The following is a 25,967-nucleotide window of genomic DNA, read 5'->3' as shown; positions in this document are numbered from 1 at the left end:
GAGCAGGGGTAGCATCCTCTCAAATTCCACAGGAGCTTCCCCACACAAATGCTCGTACACCCTTCCAATACACACACACAGCCAGACACTACAATATTTTGATGAGTTTAATTTTTTCCCTTCTATTATACAAAATATTTTACAATTAAAAAAACTTTCCCTCCAAAAATCATATACAGATATTTATAATTCACAAGATTCAATTACAGGCTGGGGAGGACCATCTGCACAGAGAAAATAATTCCCAATTTATTCTACAATGACAGACAATCAAGTGAAACTTAAGACCTTACCCCCACCCCTGCTTTTGGCCAAGGTGCTTTTATAGTTAGTCAGCTTTCCCCCAGTCCCTGGGTGACCCCCCTGAACTCAGCCCCAGGGACTCTTCTCCCCACTGCAGTCTCAGAGCCTTCTCCCAAATCCCAAGTGAGCGTGAGCCCAGTGAGATGCTCAGAACCAGGACACTGTTATTAGTACCTGGAAGAAGGGAAAAACAACCTACAAGCCTCACAAAGTGACCTACCCACTGCACACACGTGGTGGGGGTGGGGCTGCATGCTCAGTTGGGAAAGACCCAGGGTTAGTAGCCCAGACACTCTCAGATCTCACAGCAAACCAGGACGGGCAGCCCCAGCACTAGAAAGTAATCCTACTTTCTAACCCTAACCGACACACCCAGAGCCAGTTGCTTGAGCCGACAGTCTCTGCTGGACAGGATTGTTATGACAGGGTCTGACATGAGCAACTGGGGCTACTATTGGAGGGTATCACAAAACGCAAGCTTTTTATTTTATCTTATAAGAAGTGATCCTGATACATTCCTATTTCCCCATCCCTTCCACCCCCCACTGATTTGCTTCCCAGTGCCAGCAGCTCATGTCCCTGTGGAGGGTCAGAGTCCTGTGGGGAGATGGTGCCACATGAGCTGCTCACAGATGCTCAGGCCACAAGATGCAGGTGAGAGAAGTTACCCTCTACTGTGGGAGGTCCTACAGAAATGGCAGCCAATGACTTGCCCCCAGCAACTGAAGAATAGATGTGTGTGAACCCCAGTAAACCTTTTTTTCCCCCCCAGAAGGGGTTTGTGGGACATAACTACTGGCCCGGGCCCACCCTGCACTCACAGGGGAGCCCGTCCTTGAGTCACTGCTGGAGGCCAAAGGCCTGGAGCAGGGTGGGAAGGTCACGGGCATCGGCTGCCCCATACAGATCACTCTGGCCCAGCATGGAGAGGGCCATGCGGAGGGTACTCCAGATGTTGTCAGACATGGCACCTTGCTGGCCCCGTGGGCCCCGGCTCTTCTGCTGCATGTGCAGGGCCTCCAGGAAGTGCTCCACTGCCTCACTACCAGCATGAACAGGGAGGGAGGGAGACAGCGTTAATTGGGGAGGTCTGCACATCCTATGGGTGAGAAGGACCCTCTAGATCCCCTTTGGATGGCTCAATAATCACCCTTCCACACTTCTTCCAGCCATTCTTCTTATCCCTGCACCTCACACCCCTCATCACTGGCCCATAGGACCAATGGAGCCAATGTCTAAGCTGTAATGGACGTGGCTTGACAGCTTCACCTCCAGGCGCAAGCTTGAAGGCAATCACTGCAACAGATCCTTTCCGTAGTTCTGAGATGCTCCCCCCCTTTGATACTGAGAACCAAGGGTGCGGGAGACATGTTGGCTGGTACTTTGCTCCTGGGGCAGACAAACATTCTCTGCTCCCTGCTTGCCAGGGTTATGGAGCACATCCTACACCCAAAGGGACCAAGTGGAACATCCTCACCAATAGCCCCCTAGCTTCCCCCCCACAACTAACTGATTGGACCCCACTGATACTCGGTCATCGCAGACCTGGCACCCAACCCCCAGCTGGCCCCTCGTTCCCACTCACCGATGGGCCCCCAGGTTGATGCAGCTGATGCCCAGGTTGTAGCGGGAGCGGATGTAGCCTGGCTGCAGCTCCAGTGCCCGGCGATAGGCAGCCACAGCCTCCTCACTGCGATTCCCATTGGCCAGAGTGGCACCCAGCTTGTTCCACAGGAGGTGATCCTGGAACGGGGGGCAGGAAGCAAGTGACAGGGGCATCAGGCATCCCACCCTACCTCCCAGAGAGCCTCTCTCTTCCCCACTCCACCCAGCATTCAAACCTACCCACCCCCTCAGGTCAGCCTGCTGCTCACCCCACCGGCCTTTCCCCCCAGGGCAGAGCCCAGCCCCACCTCCCTATACACACACAGGATCCTGAATCAGCCCCTCCCCCCCCCCCAACCCCACTCTGCCCCCTTACGTTGGGGCGCACGCTCAGTGCGGCACTGAAACAGTCCACAGCCTTCTCGTACTCGCCGCTTAGGTTGAAGAGGACGCCCAGGCCGCACTGCACATCGGGGTCCACGGCCGAGGGGTCACTGCGCACGGCTGCCAGGAACAGGTCCTTCACCTCCATGAACAAGGAGCTAGGGAGGGAGAGAATGAGGGAACTCATCCATTGAGGGTTCAAGCTCCCCGCAACTCTTCCTGGGGTCACCCCCACCCTAATGGGCCCAGCTACAAGACCACAAGCAGGACTGGGATATTTTGCACCTTCCCCAGTTCCCCATCGCCCAGACTCACTCAGACAGTAGGGAGCCCAGGATGCGCTTGGAGGACCCCAAGCTGGATGCCAAGCTGCTCCCTTCCGGCTCCTTCCCCATCAGGTGGGCATAGGCTGGCTTGTGGCGCAGCCAGTCACGCAGGGTTTCGCATGCCTGCTTCTGCAGAGACTCATTGGTGAAGCTGACGGCCAAAGCCATGAGTGCAGTGAGGTTCCCTGGCTGCAGCTCCAGGCACCTGCAGGACAGAGTGGGAGAGAGCGCACAGCATTCACATCTTTGGAGATGTGGATAGGAAGCTTCAGTGGCCTTTTAAGAACTCTTTTCCAACCACCTGGGTGGGCTATAAACAGGCTGAACAGCAAGCACCAGTGTCCAGGCAAATTAAGGAAGGATCCATTAGGGGGCAGGAGACCTTGATTGGGTCAGAAACCAGCTTGCTACAGCAGCCCACAGTAAATTTATCATTCCGAGTTTGCATTTGGTTCAGGGGAAAAAAAAGCACTGGAACTTTGTTCAGCCTTTAAGTGGGGCAACTGAGATATGGTCTGTCATTAGTGGCCAGCAACCCAGCCCCTCTAGGAGTCGTGAGCAGAACCCAGGAGTCCTGCTTTAGATCCCCTCTTCATCAGCTACTCACTGCCTGAGGGCACTGATTGCAGACAGCTCTTGTTCATTCTCTGCTTGGGTGGTTCCCAGGTACTGCCAGGCCTGATGCAGAAACAGAGAAACTTATTTATATTTCTTCACATTGCAAGTACAATTAAAGGCACCATCTTGTGCCCTGGGCACCTTTTTTGGAGATTAAAAATAGATGTACCCAAGTCAGCAGCCTCAGCCCACTCCACAGAGCCCGTGTTAACTAACCCTGCATAAGCACCTTCACCTCTCCCACACTCCCCAGGAAAACAGGTGGGCTCTGCAATGCATCCTGGAAGTCAGCAGGTTTGGGCTATTTGGAAAGGTGGAGGGGGAGTGAGTTGTCCCCACACACAACATGCTACCAGCAGTCCCCTCTCTGCTAAACCCTGGGGGCTCCAGCTTTAGTACCTCCACCCATCACAACTGGGACTAGACTGCAGGGTGAGGAAGAAAGAAGCAGGTCTCCGGCCATTGAGGGCTTCCGAGAGGTAGCACAGCCCAGCGGACAGAATATTGGAGTGGGAATGCTAAGAAATAAGAGACTCAGTCACAAGCAGCCTGCTATGGTCCACAGGCAAATCATTATGTCATGATCGACAGTACTGAGGCAGTTGAGAGAACTAAATATAGCAGCATTGACACCTGATTTGATCTTCATCCATCACCAGAGCTACCCATGTAGCTAACCCAGCGTCCTTGATGCACCCACAGCTGCCCCCAATTGACTAACGTTAAAGAGGTTTAAATCAGCTAGTTATGAGTTGTCTCACTCCCCACCCCAAGTGTGTTCCATCATCTTAGTCAGAAACAGAAGGTTTGATCCAGGCTGACAGTTGGCTGGACTGACAGCATGAAGTAACAAGCATAAGCCATACAAAAGTTCCCTTAAGCAGGGAAGCCAGCACCCTGCTCTCTTTAAGAGAAGTGTTGCTCTCCACCAGCAATGGACCCAGCCACTTGTCAATGGCCTTCATGAGCCAACACAGGTGATGACTAAGTGCCCCCACCCTTCCAGAGCCTCAGTGTGAAACTACCTACCTGAGACTCAAGCAGAGCTGATTGAACATGTGTGCCCTCAGAACACTGCCCTGTCCCCAGGAAAACAGAGTTTCATCCGAATCTTAATTTCATTCTCACAGCAAGGACTCAGACCAGCCTCCTGATCAGGGCACTGTGAATACTAGGATGAAGGCAAAGCATCCCTTCTTTGTCTCCTGCACAGCCATAGCACACCATGCAGAATGGGCCCAAGACTTCCACCATGGCCATTCCAGCAATATTCCCTCTCAGTCTGTCACTGGCCCTCTAGAGTCTAAACCATGGTGACTTGTAAGGACAAAGCCAAGGAAGTGGGTGCCTCAGAGGCCACATAATCAATGGCAAGGACAAGAGCCCATAGTCCTATCAAACCACTGATAGAGTAGCATGTTTATCTCCCCCAAGTGTTTCATTCCCATTGCTGACAGCAGATTGTCAGAACTGGTCTTCACCCAAATGGAGCAGCGTGCCCTGACCTCAAACCACAAGAGATAGTGATCTGGCCAGGACACGGGTAAGCTCTCCAGTTGTCCAACCTCCAGTCCTAATCAGGACACCAAATCAGAAGTGAGGCCAGCTGTCTATGAGTTGAGCCAGATGCCTAGAACCAACCCGCCCTAGCTGTCAAGTCCTCAGCTGACTCAAAAGACTCAGCATGTGTGTGGCTGTTGAAGACACTGAGCATCACCAACCTCGTGACTCCAATGCCACCACGGTAAGGACTTCAGCGTCTCATGCAGGGAGTCTGGTGCTTCAGGAAGACAGATACCCTAGAACCTGACCCATCTCAGTTATATCCCCAAGATTCTAATCAGCTTTACACTGGGAGACCTTCTGAACCATAGGTCAGGTGCACACAGCTTGACCATCTTCTCAGTGAGCCCCCTGGGGTTCACATACAAGTACACAGCCAGAGTTACACACCTGAGAACTGGAGTCAGCCACACCACCCCCTGCAGCACAGCTCCCCCAGCACTGGAGTGGTGGGCCATATTGCAAATCCAGACCGTATCTCAGGGGACCCTTGTATTACATTCATGAAAGTTCTATGTATGATCATGTTCTACTCCATGGGGGCAGGTTACCACAGCTCCTCCAGGAGCTAAAAACAATGGGGGTGATTACCCTGGGGATTGTAAACATCCCCAGAGAAGCACCTTACTTAAGGGAGGTTTGCATATACTGATACAAGCTGGATCTTCCAGAGATCAAGTGAAAGAAAGGGCTTCTGGTATAAAAGGCTGAGTTTAAAGATATTCAGGACCTTCATTTTGATTCAGCAAATGGGCAGGACCTTCTGTCCAAGGGGAGGCCCAAGCCTTGCGAAAGGATTGGAAGGGCGTTGGCTTATCAGACTCTACATGTGGAAGGTGGGTGCTTGCTGCTGTACTTAGCAAGTGGGTAAGAACATTTATTGTTTTTAACATGGTTTCTCTGTGATGCTTTTGCCCTAGAATAAATGTACTTTGCTTTGGGAGAGCTGAGTAGTCACTGGTGAAAACACTGTTGTCTGTGGAGAGAAAGCAATGCAGAGGCTCTGGCCATTAGGCAGACTGGCCTGCTGGCGATAATGTATGGCAGGGAGCTGTGCAGCTGTGAAACTCCCAGCCAGAAAGGAGTGGGACATGGGTGCCCTGCCCAGGACAGGTGAGGGCTAGAAACCTGAGACAAGGCTGAGCACCCCTGGAGTGGGCCACGAAGGTGAGGATCCAAGTGCAGTTGCTTTGAAACTGTGACAAGTGGGTTTCCCATCCCTAGACTGACCCAGCCTGACCTTGCTTCGGGAGCTGGCCAGGCTCCAAATGGCAAGATACCTGGAGAAGCCCTGCTCTCCTTGCCCTGCTCACCTCCATGTGGTCAGGTTTCTGCTGCACCGCAGCCTCAAAGAGCAAGACAGCATTGGGGAGGTCACCCTTCTCCAGACACTTCAGCCCCTCTTCAAATGCCTGCGGATGATCCCTCATGGGATTGTCCTTCTCAAAGTGGTAACCCTACCAGAGACAGAAAGCAAGGGGTTAACACTATGGGCAGGAGACAGGTGGGTAAAGGGCATGACTCAGAAACAGCTGATGTGCGTCCACATTCCATATCAACACTTCTGCAAGCCTGCTACTATCTTCTCCCACCCCTTTCAGCTCCAACAGCCAGAGACACTGCAATGGGTGACGAACAGGTGGTACCTCAGCACATGGAGTGGCTGGTATTTCCCTCCTGAGAGCACAGGGTTAGAGTGTGCCAGCTCACAGCAGACTGGGGCAAAACAGCTCCTGCCCCCTCTGCTCCCCACTCAGTCTGGGGTGAATGATCCCATGCCCCAGCCTGAGGAGAGATGTATCAGTTTGCAGGGCTGTGTGTGTAAGTTTACCAAATTTAGGGAGTCTCTTTCTGTGTCCCCTATATTGATGAAAATGGCTTGTGTTGTAACGCACCAGAATTAACTGCTGGTGTGTTACAATTGATTTGCATCTTCAGCAGTGGGCAGGGCTTTGGCAAGAACCACCATACATTTTTTCCAGTCTGACCCCTGGTCAAAGGTATTGACAGAGACTCTGGCAACAGCAAACTTCCTCACAGCAGTGCCCCACCCATGCCCAGACAAGAGACTGGCCGTTAAGAACAGTGCCTGGCCTTTGACACTAAGAGGAGTGGGACAGCAGCCCTCTCAGTACCCAGACTGGGAGAAGGGATTTTGGAAGCTCTCAAAACTGCCCAGCACAGCATTCGGACCTGCATTCACTGCCCACCCCATTACCTTGTCATAGGAGGAGGTACTGAGGTCCTCATAATCTGAGAGCCAGGGGTGAGCCTCTGCATCTCGCTTGGCCATCTCCTCCCACTCTGCCTGAAGCTTGTCCCAGAAATCCACATCTGACTGAAGAGAGGAGGAGGAGGAGGAGGTTAAAGGATAGCACCCTGCTGAACTCCCCCTACATGTTCCCTGGAGATTCCGCTCTCTAGAGCTCCGAGCCCTCCTCCTCATCTCTCCCCTACATGGCAAGAAAGGGGGCTCAGCAGTTCTGGGGCCCTAAAGCACCCTTCATACCCCAATCTCTGTGTGACATTCTGTACCTTGTGGGAACATCTTACACCCCCATGTTCATCCTTATAAAATGATTGTGTGGTATCCAATGCAAAGTTTGTCATGTTGGGTGTCTTCAGAAGGCTCATGATGCACTGAGCATTGTTGTTATAGTGATGTTATAGTAATTGTTATAGTGATGTTATAGGTTATAATTTCATGTATATAGTTATGAGGCTGAAAATGTGTCCTCATGGCTTAAAGCAAGTCCATGCAAAAACTCCCCAAGAGCAGAGAGGCAGTTCACACCTCATCGGGGCATATATGGGACAAACTCAGCCCAGCATCACAGGAACAAAGGACACTAGCCTAGGCAACAACAGAGGATCTCCTGGACTCTCAAGTGAGTCCCCCCCTCCTTTGGTCAGTTTGGGACTGTGATGAGGTAATGCTCACCTGACTGTGAAAGGGGAGGGAGGGGACGCAAGCCAAGAGGGAAGAAAGAACATGATAAAAGGGAGAGATGTTTGCCATGCTCTATCTCTGTCTTCCGCCTCCATCTACAGACATCACCACCAAGCGACTGAAGTGCTGATAAAAGGGGAGAGCCTGGCTGAAGGACAACCAGCCAGCCTGTGGTGAGAAGCATCTAAGTTTGTAAGGGCATTGAAAGTGTTAAGAGCAGCTTAGAATGCGTTTTGCTTTTATTTCATTTGACCAAATCCGACTTGTTATGCAAGCATATGCTTTGGCTTATAATCATTTAAAATCTCTCTTTATAGTTAATAAATCTGTTTGTTTATTCTACCTGAAGCAGTGCGTTTGAAGCATGTCAGAGACTCCCCTTAGGATAACAAGCCTGGCACATATCAATTTCTTTGTTAAACTGACAAACTCATATAAGCTTGCAGTGTCCAGTGGGCATAACTGGACACTGCAAGACGGATGTGTGACATTGCACCCCATAATGCTTTATAGAAATATATTTATGAGTGTAAATATGACATAACTGGAATATGTTTTATGCTAGATATGCCATGTAACATATCTTTGCAAAGGTTATGATCTATGGAATATATTCATCCTATTTATATGCATGTATCATTTTTATATATGAAGTTATGAGCATTGGCTCTACGCTTGTATTTAAAGTGTTTGCTGTAGGAAACACATAAGGCAAATATGGTCAACATAGTGTGAAGGGGTTATTCAAGTAATTGGGAGTACTTAACTAACAATGGACTTTGGGAGAAGCCAATCCACATCTCAGCTTTCCTGGGAACGTTCAAACTAACATGTAAACAGTGGCGTCGGCCTGCAAAAAGCTGAATCATTCAGACATGTGACTTGCCCAGGTGGCTAAAGACCCCATCTTGTGGCTGTGATGTTGCACAAGAGAGACTATATAAGGCCCTGGAAGCCCCTCCATTTTGTCTTCAGCTGGCTCAGAAGATAGCCTCTCCACCCCAAAGAGATGCCTGAAAGAAACTAGAACAAAGGACAGTAACTACGGGGGTGAGAGTGATTGCTGGACCCAGACCAGGAAGGAGTCTAGCCTGTAAAAAATGCTTATTGGAACATCTCTGAGGGTGAGATTTACCTGCATTTAGTTTCCTACTGTATTAAGCTTAGGCTTACATGTTTTGTTTTATTTTGCTTGGTAATTTACTTCGTTCTGTCTGTTATTACTTGGAACCACTTAAATCCTACTTTTTATATTTAATAAAATCACTTTTTACTTATTAATTAACCCAGAGCAAGTAATTAATTCCTGGGGGAGCAAACAGCTGTGTCTCTCTCTCTATCAGTGTTGTACATGGTGAACAATTTATGAGTTTACCCTGTATAAGCTTTATACAGAGTAAAACAGACTTTTTGGGTTTGGACCCCATTGGGAACTGGGTATCTGGGTGCTGGAGAAAGGAACACTTCTAAAGCTGTTTTCAGTGAAGCTGGCAGCTTTTGGGGGACGTGGTTCAGACCTGGGGCTGTGTTTGTAGCAGGCTAGTGTGTCTGGCTCAACAAGGCAGGGTACTGAAGTCCCAAGCTATTAGGGAAAACGGGCTCAGAGGTAGTCCCAGCACATCAGGTGGCAGTCCCAAGGGAGTCTCTGTGACCCAACCCATCACAGGAGGTTCCTAGGGTTCTGTCTGGGACTGGAGATATTGGCTAGTGTCATTTGGTTGCACAATCCAAGCAGCTTACATGCCAGAGGCTGTGCATGAGCAGCCCAGGAGCAGGGGGTTTTTAACAGCAGAGCAGGGCAAGGCTGACTCCCAGAGTCAAGGATTGGAGTGCCCTAGCAGATCACCGGTCCAGGTAACACCAGAGGGGAACGTCACACTCTCCCCTCCAGTTTTACCTCTAGAGCAGTCTTGGCCTGCTCAAATTCTGTATCCAGAGTTGACGCATTCCCAGTTCGGGTGAACTGATCCACCCAGGCATCCGACACCCCCTAGAGGGAAGGAAATAACATGTAGCACCTTGAGACTGTAAGATTAAAAAGCAATGCAATGCATCTCCCCCTCCAGCAGTGGGTACTGTAAGGACCCCCCTCTCTCTCTCTGCAAGTGAACACTAATTGCACAGGGATACTGCAATGGAGCAGACACGTTCTGGAGTCTCTCACCTGCCAAGGCATCACTGTGAGGAAGTTCACACTGCCAGAGCCCATCCCTGCTCCTGGCTAGGCACTGCTTTGGAGAAGCTCATGCTCTGGGAGCCCCACGCCACTGTTGGCTGAGTGTTAACAGGACCCTGCTGAAAGAAAGTTCACCCTGCCATTGTTCCTCCCCTCTCCCAGGCTGGGCAGTGCTGCAAGGAAGTTTGCACACCTGTGAGCAGCTGGGGCTGGGGTCCTACCTGCTGCTGTATAAACTCAGCTGCCCACTGCTCTGCCTGATCCTGGTCTCTGGGGGTCAGGGTCACCTGATTAGCCTCGATCGACACCCTCCCGTCTCCGATCTGGCGGACAAACTTTAGGAACTGCGTCAAAGAAATGAAATGTGGGAAGAAACCTTCACCAACAACCCTCACCAAACTCCCCATATTTGCTAGGCAGATCTGGGCCCCCAGAATCAATAGAACCAGAAGGAAAAGGGGATCATCGGAGTTGTATGGTGGAAGGCATGATCCTGGGGGTTGTAGGGCTCAACCCCCAGAACTAGAGGGAGAAAAGAGGGGAGACGCAGAATGGCAGGAGGTCTCCCCTCTCCCCCTTGGTGGGGGCTCCATGGCATTTCTCACCTCAGAATTGTTGAGTTTGGGGTCATCCACTTTAGAAAGGAAATCGTTGGCAGTTTTCTTAAGATCATCCTCAGGCTGATATTCCTCATACCTATTACCAGAGAGACAGACAGAGTCTGAGCTGAAACTTAGCAGTAGGGGGCTCCATATTTATTCACAGTCTGCCCCTTTCTCTGCATCAGGCCACACAATAGTTCCTAGGGCTGGAGAGCCCACATGATCTGTTCTTCGCCCAACACTATTCAGTATCTTTATCGACAATCTGGAAGTCATTGCTGTGATAACTGTGCCAGATGACACAGATTGGTGGAGTGAAATAATAAGGATAGAGCAATCTGGATCCCTTGATAAACATATGTTTTAATTCTGCCAAAACCAAGGTCAGATATCTAGGAATAAAGAACAGAGGTCACACATACAGGATTGGGGCTGTGTCCTGGAGAATAGTGACTCTGGAAAGGATGTAGGGTCAGGGTGGATAATCAACTGAACAGGCACTCCTAGTGCAAAGTTTGGCTAAGAGGGCAAATGCAATCCTTGGACATATAAACATGGGAATAGCAAACAGGTGTAGGAGGAGTGGCTTTACTTCTGTATACACATTGGTGAAGCCATTCCTGAAAATGTCTAGTTCTGGTGTCTACATTTGAAAAAGGATATTGCAAAATGGGAAAGGGTTCAGAAAAGAACAAGAAAGATTCGAGGTCTGGAAAACCAGCGTTCTAATGACTTAAGACTATTTAGCTTATTAAGGAGAAGGTGAAGGGGTAACTTAGTCACTGTCTATAAGTAGCTACACAGGAAGAAGATATCTGATGGGAGAGAGCTCTTTAATCTAGCCAACAAAGACAAAACAAGATCCAATGGCTGGAAAATGAAGCTAGATACATTTAGATTGAAGATGAAGTGCAACTTTTTTTAAGCAACAAGGATAACTAGCCATTAGAATAACTTCCTAGGAATGCAGTGGATTCTCCATTACTTGAAATCTTTAAAGCAAGGCTCAATATCTTTCTAATGGATATGCTCTAGCTCAAACAGAAGTTACTGGTCTTTGTGCTGACATCCCTGGGCTAGATTCACAAAGGAATTTAGGTGGTGTTCTGTGGAGCACTGCAATGCCTAACTTTCGGGCACCCACAAAAATCACAGGAACAACACTGTGATCCATAAAGCCAGAGTCAGGCATCCAGGCTTCCTGTACAATGACTGAAGAAAGACGGGCACCTTAGAATGTGATTCGCAAAAGCCAGTGGACTCGGTGAGGAGTCACCTAAGCAGGGCACAGAGATAGGCATCTGCGTCTGCTAGTGATCCACAGCCAGGAGCCCCTCTCCTGGAGTCAGACTCTTCAGCACGTAAGGTATTTCTTGTGAAAACAAGTTAGGAATAGTACCAGCTTTACCAGGGCGCCAATGGTGCCATAGCACCAGGCCCAAGCTCAGAAGGAGCCCCATAACACTCACTTCCTCTCCCAGCTAGCCTCAGAGCAGCAGGGATCCAGCATGGGAGCTGAGAACCCACAGGGCCCTGGGAGCTGTAGTTCCTTGGCCAGCTCCCTGCCTATAGGGCCAGCCCTGGAGCAGGGAAGTAACTACATTTCCCAGCATTCCCTTGGCAGCTATCAACAGGAAAGGGAGGGGGAGGGAGTGAGGAAGCTGAGACCCCTTGCACCACAGCTTGCTATGAATGGAGAGCTGGCTATTAGAAGGGGGTGGCAGTGTGAATGGGGAACAAATATGCCCAAGGAGTAGAAGGCTTTGGCCCAGACATCACCCTCAGTGGACTTCCCCAGACTGGATTAGGGATGCTGGTGTGACCTCGCCTGGCAGCCCCCAAAGAAGGAATTGGGTGGACTAAATGGACAGTGCACCTCTCTATCTGAAGCCTAGCAAGGGAGGTATGTGGATCCCACTAGAAGATAAAATGAAAAGTAAGGGAGGGGAGGCTCTACCAGAGGACCTGGGCAGCTTTAGATACAGTACCAGGCATGTAGGATTTCCACTTCTGAGCCATGGAAGTGGAAATTGACTTTTCCTTTCTAGATTTATCTAGTATTCAGAAAGGGAATCTAGCACCTGCCTTCCAGATTTGAACACCCTTAAAATTCAGGAGTGCTCAAGCTCAATTTAGGCTGCTGTTACTTCATTTCTCCCAAATCAAATATGCTGATCCACTGTAATTTGCTGTAGAAAAAGTAGGATAAAATTGAGCAACAAATGGTGGCATCTCCCCAGCACTAACTAGGACTGGAATTGCTATTTTCAACAGCCATTACCATTTTTTTTTTAGTTTTGTTTGTTTAAAAGGAAGACAGTAATATTGTATTGGCAAATTCCCCATAGAAACGAAGAGTGGAACAAAATAATAAAGGCACCTCAACTCTTCCTCATTTATGTAGGACAGTATTATAATATGGATCCAAATATCCTCCTATCACACAAGCTGAAAATTGTTCCACTTTACTGCAGTACTGTAACCATGCGGGAACCAGTCCCATCTGTGTTCTGTGCACATCCAAAATTCCTACTGAATTCAGAAGTGCCTTGCTTTTGTGACCATACTACCTGATATTTTCAGCCCTTGTAAGTGAAGCACGTTTACATTTAGTAATTGGGTGGGAAGCCTCTCAGAAACAGTTAGGTGCTGTGGGAGGTGTTGCTTATTCACTAGGTAATGTGAGACCTTCCTGTTACAACAGTAAACCTGTGCAGCATAGAATGCACTTTGTTCCTAAAGTCTAGAATGGGGTCCTTTGCTTCTATACACAGTCAATTAAAAATAATGAAAAGACTCCCACTCACTTCAACAGGTTTTGGACAGAACTGGTTTACACAGGGTAACTCCACTGTCTTCGCAGGGTCCTGGTCCCACAGCAGAGGGGGGCCATGTGAGCCTGTTGCAGAGCTGCTGCTTGGGGATGGGAACCTCCTGGCACCCCAGCCTCCAATATCATTCAGGTTGCACTTTCTGCACGACTATGTGGTAACTGAGTGGTGCGTGGGAATTAGTGGCCTCTGCTGCAGGTGATGGGCATCTCAGGTACTTAAAGACACGGCCTAGAGGAGGGAAGTGCTTAACTGCAGAGTCTGCAACTGCCTAGGGCCAGCGCTGAGGATTTAGAGTCCCTAGTGCCACCATTGCAAGGTTCAAGCATGCTCAGCCTTGGAATTGCCACCCCTCCTTTGACTAGTAGCTACAACTATCTAAGGCTGGCCTCTGGCAATTGGCCCCATGGCTACAGTGAGAGAAGCTGCAAGTGGCTCTGTGACTACTAGGGGCCATTAAGCGAGAGCAGATAAAGAAACTGGAATTAACCTCAAGGAACAGAGGTCACCAGTAGGAAAGGAATGTCAAGGGAAGCAGGGAAAGAAGAAGCAGGTCAGGCTTGCAGTGGGAGAATAGCCCCAGCTGGTTGGGGAGCATGTCCAAAGCAGAAAGGAAACAAGCATGGGGAGAGCTGGTGGTGATCAAGTAGTAGACTAGAAGCAGAGGGAGAAAGGCTGGTGTCTTCAGATTCCCACGGCCTAAGTCCTCACTTGCGGGAAATGGTGTTTGCAAGTGGCTTGCTCAAATGGTAGGAGGAGTGCTGAGGGAGGGATTTGTCAGAATTGATCAGGTATCTGCTGGCTTTAGAACTTTGAGCTGAGACTAGGACCACATACTGTGACTGGTGAAACAGGGTGGTACTGGAGACATGCCTACAGAAGATCTGATGAGGAAGGAGATAAATCTGTGGGGAGTTTCCCTGATCACTATGAAACTTCTACTCACTGTGGACACTGGTAAACCCACATGGGCATACAGCTCAGTGTGAAATACTGGGGGCTGAGGGAGCTGCGTATGGCAATGCAGATAGTCATGCAGAGGTGTGTGATCAAAATGAAAAATGTCTCTGAGATTCAGCACCGGGTATACTATGGCACAGATGGCACTGCCACACCAGGCCCACTCTTAAAAAAGGGTAATTGGCCAGAGGGAGAGAGAATGACTCTGTAGCCTGGTGGTTAGAGTGCTCACCTGGGAGGTGGGAGACCCTAAGTCCAGTCCCCTGGCTCCCATGAATTTTTAAAATTATTTATCTACAATAGAACAGCTTCAGCAGGAGAGACTCAGAGCCCCACACCAGAATATCCCATCGCCCAGTGGTTAGAGCACACACCTGAGAGGTGGGAGACCCCTGTGCAAATCTGTTCTCCCCTATGGCAGAGGAAGGAATTAAATTGCCTCTCCCATATCCTAGACAAGTGCTCTAACCACTGGGCTAAAAGTTATACGGGGCTGCTGCCACCACCACCATCTCCAGATGGATTTTGAATGGGACCTGATGCAGTAGGCAGCCTCTGAGCACATCTACTGGATTGGGCACCCACAGGACTTAGACAGGTGAACATCGATCTTCCCTGAGTTTGTGAATCGTTCTGGGGCTTAGGTGCCCAGACACCTACTGTGAGGCAACAATACACATGCCCAGAAACTTAGGAACCTGGGGAACTTTTACCCTGCAAATGTAGACACCGAGTAAGTTTAGGTACCTACAGAGTTTGGCAGGAGTGTGAGTTGCAATGGAGCCTAAAACTGGAACTTGGGCAGTTAAATCTGGTGTTTCGGCACTTAAGTACCTTTGTGAATCTAACCTTCTGTTCTCGTGTTATGCAGGAGGTCAGACTAAATGATCATAATGTCCCTTCTGGCCTTAAACTCTATGGCCTTGTCTACAGTAAAGGGAAAAGTCAGTCTAAGCTACGCTATTTGAATTATGTGAATCGTGTAACTCAAATCGATGTAGCTTGGATCTACTTACTGCAGGATTCACACTACATGCCGTCGACGGGAGACCCTCTCCCGTTGACTCCCCTTACTCTTCTCGATCAGGTGGAGTACAGGAGTCCACGGGAGAGCAATCAGTTGTTGATTTAGCAGGTCTTCACTAGACTCGCTAAATCGACCGCCGATGCATCTATTGCCACAGTGTAGACAAGCCCTATGAAACCAGGATCCCCGTGTTTAGTTATGTTGTTGTAGTAGAAACGGCCAGGCTTGGGTGGAGGAGGCTCTGCCTCTTCCGCTTTCTTCAACCAAGGATCTGAGAACTTGGCTGAGACCCAAAGTTCTGAGATCATAGTGGATTTCTGTCATCTCCAACACCTCACCCACCCTGGACGTTAGTGGATGTAGGAGGGAAGAACAGAGAAACTCACCACTTATCTGCCAGTGACTGGTCTTCTGTTTCCCCCAGCCACAACTTCTCCTCTGACTGCTCCAGATATTCTTCTGCCCACTTGGCAGGAGATACAGATAGAGGGTCTGTACAGGTGATTGGGTGGTGGGAGAAGAGTGAGGAACAAGAAGATAAAATAGAACACTGCTCAGAGAAACTTCAATTTGGATCTCTCCAATTTACAGTTAGATTTGTAGTCCAGATTGTTACATTAACAGAGGTTTCTTTCCATTCATTTCCTTAGTTTTGTTTGTTTACTTGAAAATAAAACAAACCTCAGATTCAACTAATCTATGCAGACAGATTTCATTTTAGGCAAAGTGCCAATTTTCTTACGTTTCTATATTAAAAAACCAAAACTTTTTTTTGCATTTGCAAAAATATAGTCTTATCCCACATGGACAGCAGCAAAGTGGGCTGTTGTATGCATCAGGAAAACAAATAATGCATTGCAAATTTCTAGCTCCTTTCATCAGAGCCTCTCAGGATCATCATAAATGTTAATTATGATGTCTGTCTCCAACAGGTGTATGAAAGGAATAAATATGGACAGTTTCACTGATCAATGAAAAGAAGCCACCTCTGGGGTGGGGCATAGCAGCCGTTTAACTGCTGCCCAACAGTTTAAGGTAGAGATTCTGTTGCTTAGAGCGGAGGAGACTAGAGTCGATCCCACATCTTCTACATGCTGTGTGACCTTGGGCAAGTCACTTCCCCAGCTGGTGCAACAAGGGACTGGAGATATTGGCTAGAGTATTGGCTAGTGGGAAGCAGAGTATTCCCCTCCCAGTAGGAAACATTAATTGCATTTGTTTTCAGGCACAGAAAGGACCCCACAACATTTATTTTGAAGTGGGAAACGTAGATTTTTTTTTCCCCTCTCCTCACAGATCACAGAAACTGAACAGATTTGGCTGAAACATTCAACAAAATATTCCCCTCTGGGCCAGGACCCAAGTTTCACCCCAACAAGGAGCATCAGAGAGCTACATGTAGCCAGGGAGAGACCAGCGATTCGGCCTTGTCTATGTGGAAAAGCTGCACTAGTTTAAATTAAAGTTTTTTAAACCAAATTAGTTAAACTGGTGCAAACTTCTCTCTGGACACTCTTATTTCAGTGTAAGAGCATCTTACTTTAGCTTAAACCTGTTCCCAAAAGATTTTAGCTAAACCAAAATAAGACATTCCTGCACCCCAATACGAAGGCCCACATGGGGTTGCTTGCATGATTTACTAATACACACAATACTCTAGTCTCCTGGGGGCTGTAATACTTTAAACCCAACAACTAAAATGAGACCAGAGTGCAGGTGCTGGTGGCCTGTGACATACACGAGGTCCGACTAAATCGGGGTGGGCAAACTTTTTGGCCTGAGGGCCACATCGGGGTTCCGAAACTGTATGGAGGGCAAGGTAGGGAAGGCTGTGCCTCCCCAAACAGCCTGGCCCCCACCCCAAACTGCCCCCCTCAGAACCCCCAACCCATTCAACCCCCCCCGCTCCTTGTCCCCTGACCGCCCCCTCCCGGGACTCCCCACACCCCTAACCGCCCCCTCCCCCCGGGATCCCCGCCCTATCCAACCTCCCCTGCTCCCTGACTCCTATCCACACCCCCTGACAGGCCCCCCGGGACTCCCAAGCCTATCCAACCACCCCCTGCTCCCTGACTGCCCCCTGGGACCACCTGCCCCTTATCCAACCCCCCCTGCTCCCAACCCCCATACTGTGCTGGTTAGAGCACCAGGACAGGCAGCCGTGCCGCCTGGCCGGAGCCAGCCATAGTGCTGTGCTACCCAGCAGGAGCTCACAGCCCTGCCGCCCAGAGCACTGGTGGCACAGTGGGCTGCGGGGGAGGGAGGACAGCAGGGGAGGGGCTGGGGGCTAGCCTCCCCGGCCAGGAGCTCATGAGCCGGGCAGGATGGTCCCAGGTTTGCCCACCTCTGTACTAGATGATCTGGTGGTCCCTTCTGGCCCTAAACTCTAAATAAGGTTAATTTTGTCCCTCAAATTGTATAAGAGTGACATTCCCACCGAGGCAAGCTGCTAGGGCGGAGTGCCCTACTCTGAATACTATCTGCTGCATCTACCAGATGCTCTCTAATCTCACATACAACAGACAACCCCTGCATGGGAGAACGGAGGGGGGCATGCTACCAGGCAACACCCAACCCAAACTTCACAAGGTGAGCCTTCACCTGTCACCTCCGCAATGAACTCCTGCGACCAGTCAGCCTCATTGTAATCTGGGGAGACATCAGTTGTAGTATACGCGGCCCCCAGAAATTCCTGGGCCCAGTTCTCAGATAGAGCCAGGGCTGCCACACCTGGAGCTGGGAAAGAGCAAGAGATGGGGATGGTTCAGTGACAAGCCCCAACTGCTCCACCCCCATGAGGATTAGAGAAAGCCTAGCCTCTTAATCTTCAGATACCCCCTGCCCTAGCTCAGCAGGCCTTCTTTCTCAGTTCCCCTCAAGACATACCACCTTGGGGGGGAGGGGAGGAAGGAGGGCCTGGCAGAAGCCCCAATGCCCCTAGTCCTTCCCCCTCCCCCCTCACCTCGCTGTGGGGCTTGGCGGAAGCTAGATTGCTCAATCTCCTGCATCTCAGCCAGCAGATCATCCATTTTAAAGGTTTGCGGGGCACGGGAGAGCAGGGGGGCATTCTGCTCTTGTAGGAATTCTCCAGCCAGCTGCCAGGGAGAGAAAAAGAGAGTTTGTGATGAGAAATACCCAGCAGGAGCTCTGGAACGGAAAACAGGAGAGAAAGAAGGGAGGGCAGAAAGGGAATGAGACACAGGAAGAGTGAAGAGGGATCAGAGAGAACGTAGCAGTGAGAAAGATGATAAGGGGAGAGATACAATTGTTCTTACCTCATCTTCAGAGGCCACTCCCAAAGGTTTGGTCACCTGTGGGAAAAGACACCAAACAATCACCCCAGTGATGGGACCTGGCCTCCAGCATCACCTCCCCACTACCATGGGACTGACTTGTACCATACCCCCACTCATGACAGACCCACACCACACACACAGCAGGACTAACATCCTACCCAGACAGATCCCCTGCTTAAGCCCCATGATCCCTCATAGCCCTTCTCCCACTAAGACAACAGCCCCCTCCCAACCTCCACACCCTCACCTGTCCTGACAGCCTCCAGTGTGCTCAGACAGACCTCCACTTCCCAAACCCCCAGTGCATCCCTGCCCCTCACTCACAACATAACAGAAATACCAACACTCCTCACATCAGCGGTCAGATGGACTCCCCATTCCCCAGTACTCACTGCCTCTGCCCCAAGACCTGCAGGGGGCCAGGCCAAGGGACGTCGGAGCCCCTCCTGCCGCAGGGCCTTGTCCTGGGTGAAGTGGCCAGCCAGCTTCATAAGGGGGTTAGAACCCCCGCACTCAGGCTCCACCAGCTCCCTCATGGCCATGGTGAGTGCAGGGAGCACTGCACCTCACCCCGTCTGGGGGGGGGGGGAACAAAGCACACGTGATGGTAGGGCTTTGGGATGCAGAGCCTTGCCCAGCACTCATCCGCTCCATAAACAAGCTAGTGGGGTCTCCTCTGAGCTGCATGACGGGTACATATGTTACAGACTCCACCCCCAGCCTGAGCAAAGGCCAAGGACCGAATGACCATGGGGGCCGAGAGCGCCTTTCCCCCCAGGAGAACGAACCGCACTGCAGGCCTGGGCCTCACAGGTCGTGGTGTGGCCACCCCTAGAATGACTTGACGGGGGGGGATGCAGAAGGAAATTGCTGCGGACGCCATGACAAAGTCCCCCCGCCCCCATCCTCCCTACATCTGCCCTTGGGAGGGATCCCCGCCTTCCCCAGCTCTTGCCGCCGCCGCCCCGCTGTCTCACTCACTTCACCTCGTCATCCTCCCCCACCCTTTGCTACCCCTGACACACACACGCTGTCCTTTGCTGGGCCTCCCTTTCCCCGGGGGCCTCATTGTCCGTCCCCTTGCGCTTGGGCAGATGCAACCCACTCCCCAGAGCTGCAAGGCCTCAGCCGCCCCGGTCAGCCAGACATCTCCCTGTCTCACGCGGGCCCGGAGCTCGCTCACCCACCCCAGCTAGGGGCAGGGAAGGGGGACTGGAGGCTCCCCTCTTTCCATACGCTACCTTGGCTCTGCCCCTGCCGTAGCTTTTGCAACACTCACCAGGCACCTGGGGGCGGGGCTAGCTCTTAAAGGGACAAGCGCTCTACGAGGGTAGCGGCGGGAAGGGGAAGTGTTAAAGAGCCAGCGCCAGGCACCCTCTGTGAGGTAGCGCTCTCTTACAGCGCCATTCACACACGGGCCCCGACCCCGTCTAAACTCAGAAGTTGCACTAAGCGGCTCTAAATAAACAGGATTTAATTCAACTAGTGTTTTAACTGATTTGAGTTAAACCGGTGCAATTTCGGTGTTTAGACAAGTCCCAGGAGAAAAGAGAAGTTTCAAGGACCAGGCAGCAAGAAAGAACAGCTATGGGAGTTCTTAAAGGGCCACGCACCCTGAGAAGAAGCCACGCTGCCCCACGGCCTCTGCACCCTAACAGAGCAGTACCACCAGAATGCTCTTAAAGGACCAGACTGCCTGAAAGAGCAACCCAATGAGCTCTTAGAAGGCCAGAGAATATGGCAGAGCAGCACAAAAAGCTTTTCACCCTCTCCCTGAGAGAGAAACCCACCCAGGGCTTAGCAGGTGAGGCAATGCAATAGAGCAGTGCAGGAAGCTCTTAAAGAGCTAGGCACCACTTCAGGGAACCTAGAAGCTCTCTTAAGGGATCAACCCCACTTAGGCCATGTCTCCACTAGGAAGAAAGGTGTGTTTGAAGCATGTTAGCCAGATCATGTCAATGTATGTATGCTGACACCCTAATGTAGCCAAGGCTGTTGTAGTTCTAACACATTAGCTGATCAAGGTAACCTAGATGGAGGAGCCTTTCTTTCCTAGTGAAGACAAAACTTAAGACAGCAGCACCAGAAGGGGGGCAGGAGTCAAATCAGAGCAGCACCAGGAAGTTAGTGAATTGCTAGGTCTAGGTGTTCTGAGAGGCCACCCCACAAGCTCCTAAAGGGCTAGCTACCATGTGTAATGATCAGTGTTGACAGCCCCTCCATGAGGAGGTGATGCTATATCTTTTACCTTACAACTAAATTCTTGTCTTGTTTTCATATTATGTTGTTGTATCTAATCTGCTCATGGGTCTAGGAGGAAATCAAGTCCAGCTTGTGTGTGCTGGAGTTACTTTCAGTGTCCTGATAAATCCTTTGATTTTTATGAGCCCATATTACACGTGCTAAAGTAATACAGGTTTCAGAGTAACAGCCGTGTTAGTCTGTATTCGCAAAAAGAAAAGGAGTACTTGTGGCACCTTAGAGACTAACCAATTTATTTGAGCATGAGCTTTCGTGAGCTACAGCTCACTTCATCGGATGTAATACAAGAAGCTTTCCATTGATCAAACGACCAGAGCCGGCAGTACAGGAAACTCTTAAAGTGACAGGTGATTTGAGAGGGCAAGACCAGAGAACTCTAAAGACCAAAGAAGGCACCATGTGAGAACAACACCCTGAGAGAGCACTATGTGATACTCTTAATTCAGTGCACAGAATGCTAGGTGCACAAGGAATGAATCAGGGTTGTGCAGTGAATGAGGCTGTTTGTAGGATCCCTGCCTCATTTTTGCAGAAGTTGGAAGACACGTAAAGATTATGAGGAAGGAAGGGCTGCAAGAAGAGAAAAGATGGTCTTGTGGCTTAGGCAAGTTTACACTGTAGAAGAGAACTCAGTCTCATCCCTGCTTCTGCCACAAGTTTCCCATGTGATGTTGGACAAGTTATTTAAATCAGAATATTAGCAGGTGGCCACTAACTGCGTTCCTTAATTTCTGAATGCTCAACTTGAGACAGACCAGCTTGGGACCTGATTCACAGAAATGCTGAGTGCTCACAACTGTAACAGAGGTCAATAAGAGCTGTGGGTGCTCAGCACCTCTGGCAGTAATACTGTGTGGTCTGGAAGCATGTGCACAGACTGAGCAATAAAGAAATTTCTGAGTTCTAATTCCTGTTTTGCCATTGATTCCCTGTGTGGCCTCAGGAAAGTCTCAGTTTCCCCGTCTATAAAATAGGAATAATAGTGCTCTCTTATTTCATAGTAGAGATGTGGAGAGCCTTTTATTAATATTTGGGAGGCTCAGATACTATGCTGATGAGTATCAAAAAATCCCATGAAGAAATAAATAATAAGAAATAATGCAGGACATGGAAGCTATGCAGTAAATAAGGCAAAGGGCCACATAGTAAAAGATGAGGGGAAATAAGAAATATTGAACAGCTGCCTCATTCCCATTATTGCTGACCCCAAGTGTTCAAAAATCATGAGTCAGGTCCCAAAATCATGATATTTTAAAAATAATAAATGTTGGGTTCTTTTTGTTTGCTTTCTGGGTTTTGAGCCTTTTGAGGTATTGCTGTCAAGATTGTCTCCACAGCCATGAGGGCTAGAAAAAATACCAAATATCATGAAACTTGTGATGTAATCACAGGAGTTGGCAACACTTCATTCCTTGAGCACCCCGCTTCCTGTCTACTGAAAGACACAGCAGTCCTGTTGTAAAAACATGCCTTTAAAGATGATATCATAATTGATATGCACAAGGGTGCTAGATTAAGGTTGCACCGAGAACCTTAATTCTGATATTCCTAACTTCTGAATGCTTGGTATTGTTCTTTTAGCATAGTTTAGTTGCATGTAATCTATGTAGATGTTATATGTAGACCATTAATTTAAACAGTGCCATCGAAGTCTATAGATTCCATAAAGTTCTTGTTATGCACTATAAATTAATTTCATCATGGCAACATGACAGACTGGGTTCCTCAAAAGGGCAGGAACCCAGAGGAGACTTTATAAATAGCTCTAGTCTGGAGGATAATCCCAGGAGTTTTTAAAGACATTGGTCACCTGAGAGGATAGGATGAAAGAGCTCTTAAAGGGCCAGACACCCTGAAAGACTACCAATGAGAGTTCCTAAAGGGGTAGGTGTGACAGGTTCCCCCTGGGGTGCTACCTGGAACTGGGGTACCGTGAGCCCTCTGACTCACCAGCTTGGGCTCCCTCTCACACTGTGCTACTGTGACAAGCTGCAAAGCCCTACAAGCTTGCACTTTCACCAGCATTCACACAGGTAGGGACATACCCAGCTGCAGTTACATGCAGGCTTTCTAACCACCAGCCTCCCAGCCTAGGACCCCAGAGCAGTACCATCCTGCCCTGGTCAAATCTGACCAGTATATGGCTTTAACATCCGGTCTGCCCCTCCCTCAATGTGAAGAGGACCATGCACACTTGTGGTAACCAAGCTCAAATGCACACTGGTTTGGATTAGAACATAAAATAAATGTATTAACTACAAAAGATAGATTTTAAGTGATTATAAATGATAGCAAACAGATCAAAGCAGATTACCTAGTAAACAAACAATAATGCAAACTGGGCTTAACATACTAGATAGGTAGGATATGAATTAGCAAATTCTCATCCTGAGCGATAAACAGACTGGCAAATTCTTAAGGCACAAGCTGCCTTTGCTTTGCAGCTTGGGTCTCCCAGGTTTTCATACACAGGCTAGAAATCCCTTTAGCCTGGGACCATCACTTCCCCCAGTTCAGTCTTTGTTCCTCAGGTGTTTCCAGGTGAGTTGTAGGAGGAGTGAGGTACCATCATGATGTCATTTCTCCCTTTTATATCTTCTTCCCACTTGCTGGAAAGCTCTTTTGCTGTGACCTGGGTCAAACAGTTCCCATTGTATATTGATAGCTCTGAGACATTTCTATTGTACACAGTTCCTGGGGTAATCCTTGTGCCTGTGTGCATTTCCTCAATAAGACATTGACATTGTTTGGCCTTTTTATTGTTGTACCTGAAAGGCTGCTTGTGCGTGTTAGCCAAACTTCATAACTTCACATACGATAACACATACAATTCAATGAGATATTAATGTGTAGAAGACCAAGAATTTTAGAAAGATATGTCACAAGGCATACTTTGTGCAAAACATATCCTAATTATATGACAGAACGAGGAGTAATGGTCTCAAGTTGCAGTGGAGGAGGTTTAGGTTGGATATTAGGAAAAACTTTTTCACTAGGAGGGTGGTGAAGCACTGGAATGGGTTACCTAGGGAGGTGGTGGAATCTCCTTCCTTAGAGGTTTTTAAGGTCAGGCTTGACAAAGCCCTGGCTGGGATGATTTAGTTGGGGATTGGTCCTGCTTTGAGCAGGGGGTTGGACTAGATGACCTCCTGAGGTCCCTTCCAACCCTGATATTCTATGATTCTATTCTATGACAGTGGTGAATATTGGGGTGCCAGGGTGTCACAGTAGGCACCCTGAGAAAGCAACCAAAGAAACTCTTTGGCACCAACCATCATGAGAAAGCTGCCCATGGAGTTCTCAGACAGAGCCAGGGCTGCCACACCTGGGATGCAGGTAGGGTGACCAGATGTCCCGATTTTAGGGTCTTTTTCTTAAATAGGCTCCTATTACTCCCCATCCCTGTCTCGATTTTTCACATTTGCTGTCTGGTCACCCTAGATGCAGAGAGAAAGAGAGGAAGCTCAGTAACAAGCCCCACTCTCCATGAGGATTAGAGAAGCCCTAACCTCCTGATCATCAGACACACCCTTCCCTTCCCTCTTTTGGGGCCCCTCAAGACATACCACCTTGCTGGGGGATGGGGGTGGGGGCTGACAGAAGCCCTAATCCCCTGAGCAGAGGACAGCCATTTCTTCCCCCAGCCCTCCAGTCCCCCTCATCTTACTGTGGAGGCTGGCAAAAGCTCATCTGCTTGGTCTCCAGCATCTTGGCCAGAAGATCATCCATTGTAAAAGCGTGGGATCAGAACTGGCTCAGAAGGAAGAACTCTCCAATGTGTCACCCACATTACTCCTTGCAGCAAAGCAGCCTATGCACCCTGTTGGCAATGTGGGGGGGTATCAGTACCAAGTCAGAGGGGAAAGTCTCCGGCAGGTTTAGATTCCAGGGTCTGAATGCTCCAGCCTATGTCCCTGCAATTTGGGTCTTCTCATTTACTTCTGTGTTATGACCAGCACAGGGCAGAACAGTTTCAGGGAATGACAGATCTAAGAGCTGTGAATCCTGCTGCTCTGATATCAAACAATAGCTCCCACACTGGGAGAACTGGGACATACATTAATTCTGTAACCCTGCCTCAGCAGGTGCTGGGGGGGCGGGGTCAAGATTTTCTATCCCCTTCCCTCTCCCAACAGCTATTACATTGATGGGATAGGAACATACTGGTTTTCTTTGCCCCCTTATCAGAGGATGTGGTGGGGAAACAGTGACATACTGGGATTCTCTACCCCTTCAGGAGCCTTTATTTCAGTCTGGTGAAGATCCCTTGTATTCTTGGCTCATTTCAGAGGTAGGTGAGATGAGATCCCTGTATTAATAACTGCTGTGCCCTGCTCCAAAGGTGGCTGAATTTCAGAGCTCACTGAAGGATTCCTGCATAGACACCATGGAGAATGTGGAAGCTGCTTTTATGAATATCACATGTCCATCTGCTTGTGGATTGCTGTTGTATTGTTTGCTATGTGACTATCAGAGCTAAATCTTCGGAAAGTTGGCTACACTGGGCAGAAAGCAAACAATGTTGCAGGTACTCAAAAACAATAAAGTTGTGAGCTCCTTTGAAGTTTTACTTCTACCTTGCTTGGGACACTGCCTGGCTGGTGACTCAAGGGAGGGGGATCCAGGAGAGAAATCTAAACAAAGTGCTTTGGAACTATTAAGAGCAAAGCTTCCAATGAGACAGGGACACACTGGATCTGCATGGAAATATGTTGCATCTCAGAGTCCAGAAGTGGGGAGTCTGGAATAAGCTAGGCCTGCCTAAGCCATAGGCAAGACATAAATGCATATAGACTGTTATTGTCTTAAGAAGCTGTTTCACTGAATGCCATGGTTCTGAACAAAAAACACTTTTCTTTAAGGAACCTACTTGGTCACTGTAAAAATCAATAGTTATAGCTCCTAAAGAGAAATCTACAGCAGGGGCCAAAACCCAGTTAGACTTGGACCTGCCTACGAAATCATGGATGGTACACAGGGGACTACAGCCCATTTCCTGATCTGAGAGTTGGAATATTGTGTGATTCCACCCAAGAGGGAGGACATAAAAGTAATGAGGCCTGT

At 49.2% G+C, this 25,967-nt stretch overlaps 1 protein-coding gene across 5 annotated transcripts; it reads right to left on the bottom strand.

Annotated features, from left to right (window-relative positions):
* Positions 1 to 163: 163 nt before the first annotated feature.
* Positions 164 to 19,938, bottom strand: PEX5 (peroxisomal biogenesis factor 5). Of its 5 annotated transcripts, none has more exons than XM_084647954.1 (16): positions 19,921 to 19,938; positions 19,034 to 19,216; positions 18,621 to 18,656; positions 18,308 to 18,440; positions 17,947 to 18,081; positions 15,732 to 15,837; positions 10,531 to 10,621; positions 10,147 to 10,269; positions 9,647 to 9,739; positions 7,018 to 7,137; positions 6,113 to 6,256; positions 3,226 to 3,296; positions 2,608 to 2,823; positions 2,285 to 2,450; positions 1,889 to 2,046; positions 164 to 1,345 (listed from the first exon to the last, which is right to left on the bottom strand). In XM_084647954.1, the coding sequence occupies exons 2-16, from the start codon at positions 19,181 to 19,183 to the stop codon at positions 1,144 to 1,146; spliced, it is 1,944 nt and encodes a 647-aa protein (XP_084504080.1). In that variant the 5' UTR covers positions 19,184 to 19,216; positions 19,921 to 19,938; the 3' UTR covers positions 164 to 1,143. The 5 variants fall into 5 exon arrangements, with proteins under 5 accessions (XP_084504080.1, XP_084504077.1, XP_084504078.1 ...); XM_084647951.1 differs by having other exon boundaries at positions 19,883 to 19,932; XM_084647952.1 differs by lacking the exon at positions 19,921 to 19,938 and adding an exon at positions 19,829 to 19,894.
* Between the last annotated feature and the right edge of the window lie 6,029 nt (positions 19,939 to 25,967).

Source organism: Lepidochelys olivacea (assembly GCF_965140295.1).
Source record: "Lepidochelys olivacea isolate rLepOli2 genome assembly, chromosome: 1".
Lineage (NCBI taxonomy): Eukaryota > Metazoa > Chordata > Testudines > Cheloniidae > Lepidochelys > Lepidochelys olivacea.
The sequence above is the reverse complement of the archived record's forward strand: the minus strand, read 5'-3'. Positions and strand labels throughout refer to the sequence as shown.